The following is a 2,097-nucleotide window of genomic DNA, read 5'->3' on the forward strand; positions in this document are numbered from 1 at the left end:
TTCCTGATCCTTGGAGTCTTCCGGAGGAGATCCGGTCCAAATTTCTATGTTTACTTGAAAAAAACACAACAACAGAGGAAAGAAAGAGCAACGGCAGAGTGATGTCACCATCTTCCCGCCATAAGAAGGACGATATGCTGACCCGCAAGATTGAATCTTGGAAGGTGGGAAGCAACGTCCAGCCAGTAAATTTCATCCCGGGTCCATGCAGTGAAGAAGACTGGAAGAAGTGGGAAGCAATCAGGGAGGCCAGCAAAGTTAGACACAAGAAACGACAGATGGTGGAGAGGTCAGGTTGTGTCCTGCACGGATTGCGCTTGAGTGCAGTTGAACCCTTTCCATTCAGAAAAGCATCGTCTTGTGCTGAACCATTCATAGAGTGCCAATCTGCTCCTTGTTCGTGGTGTCCTGGACAAGCTTTTTATTTGCTTTAAATAGAAGCCCATGACTGCAATACCATATTTTCAACAAAAAACAATTACAATGTTTTCTAGTGTTAGGCTGCTATTTTAGAGAAAATATTTCCTCGTTCCTTCAGGCTCAAAGTTCTGCATAAGTTTCTTTCCATGGTTGAACAGGAATAGTGGTTATTCAAAAGACTATGGAGGCTAGAAATACTTTTCTTTTTTTCCCAATGTAATTGGTAAAAACAGTTCTGAAACACATGAATGCTTTAATGACAAATTCTGGAAATGGGCATTCTGATATTCTTGCTTGCACCTAAGTTTGAAAATGCTTATAAACTGTCCTGCCACAGTTTTGAGATCATTAGATGAGGTAAAAATTGTTAGTGTTGTTTTGCCCGGCCAAAGTCACGGTGCATGCAAGGTGTGTGTCCATGTAATATTAAATTCCACTGAGACATATTTTATTCTGCCAGTATTTCCTCTCTGCTTTCATACAGTCCTGATTAATACTTTCCTCTAATCCTTTCCTGGTATACTCAAAATTTTTCTTCTGTGACTGAATACTGTTTTTAACTAGTTCCTAGCTCTCCTTTGGATTTTGTACTTACTGGGGGAGAGTGGGGTTTCAAGTATTTCCTTAGCTCTGAAAATACGGCATTGCAAGTTGCAGTTCTCCCAGCTGTGCATCATTACTTTGTGACTAAGACACTTCCATGTTCCAGCTGATACTTTGATGTTGCTGCATTTAATTTTTAAGCTTACTGCTGTTAACAGAGTGCGAGCTTCACTGAGGAATATTTCTGAAGTGCTTGAAGATATTTCACATTTTAAGAATTCATTCAGTAGAATAAAATACTCATATTCAAGAATACTAAAAATCCTCTTGAATAGCACTGCATGAATTTGGTTATCCACTTAGCGTGCTATACTTATATATGGCCTTTTACACTTATTCATTCCAAGTATTACTTTCATTTAGTATCAGAGATGGTTGAAATAAAAAGAAAACTGCCTCTGTAAGCCGGGCTTCTTGTTGGGACTCAAGTTGCGTTAATTTTCATTTCTTGAAATGAGTATCTTTTGAGCATCGTGCTGTCAGCAGCACTGGAATAAGTGGTGCAGAATTAATACAAGGCTCTATTCACGCAGTATTGCTAGATCGGAAGTGTTGGAAACTTGCAGGCAGCCTTGTTCTGTCAGTTTTCTGCCCGACTTGCACATCATGCAAGTCCTGATGTGTTTTTTGACTAGTGTCAGATCTCCGATGTGCTATTCCATACTGGCTGGTCCTCAAGCTTTCCGTTTCCCCTTCACTTGGTGAGAGTGCTGGTGTACTGGTGGTATTAATGTTGTGAATATCAAGACACTGAACCTTTTCTTTTTTGGTTTCTGATTTCTCAGACTGTTTCAAAAGCTTTCTGATGAGCAAGGGTAAGTTTTATAAAAGCTTGAAAGATCATAGCGCTATTTTTGCCTCTTGTTTAAATTTTCATGCATGCACAGTAGCTAAAAACTCGTGCTGAAAGCAACTTGTGCATGCTGCTTTGTTGTTCTGTGCTTGGGCAATTTACGCAACAAGTGTAAGAGACTAAAAGCTATGTGTCTGGCAAAAGTTCTCTCTGGCGTCTAGGGTATCCGAGTTATGGTTATCAGGCACTTTGAAGATCAGCTCTAATCTTTTATTCCTGCT

At 39.9% G+C, this 2,097-nt stretch overlaps 1 protein-coding gene across 1 annotated transcript in view; it reads left to right on the plus strand.

Annotated features, from left to right (window-relative positions):
- The window catches only part of LMO7 (LIM domain 7), a 97,046-nt gene that overhangs the window by 58,295 nt on the left and 36,654 nt on the right, over positions 1-2,097 (plus strand). The window contains exons 12-13 of the mRNA XM_009894448.1: positions 1-289; positions 1,809-1,838. Of these exons, the coding sequence (XP_009892750.1) occupies positions 1-289; positions 1,809-1,838 (319 nt within the window). The remainder of the gene's footprint in view (positions 290-1,808; positions 1,839-2,097) is intronic.

The sequence above is a fragment of the Charadrius vociferus genome, unplaced genomic scaffold (assembly GCF_000708025.1).
Source record: "Charadrius vociferus isolate BGI_N301 unplaced genomic scaffold, ASM70802v2 scaffold1401, whole genome shotgun sequence".
Taxonomy (NCBI): domain Eukaryota; kingdom Metazoa; phylum Chordata; class Aves; order Charadriiformes; family Charadriidae; genus Charadrius; species Charadrius vociferus.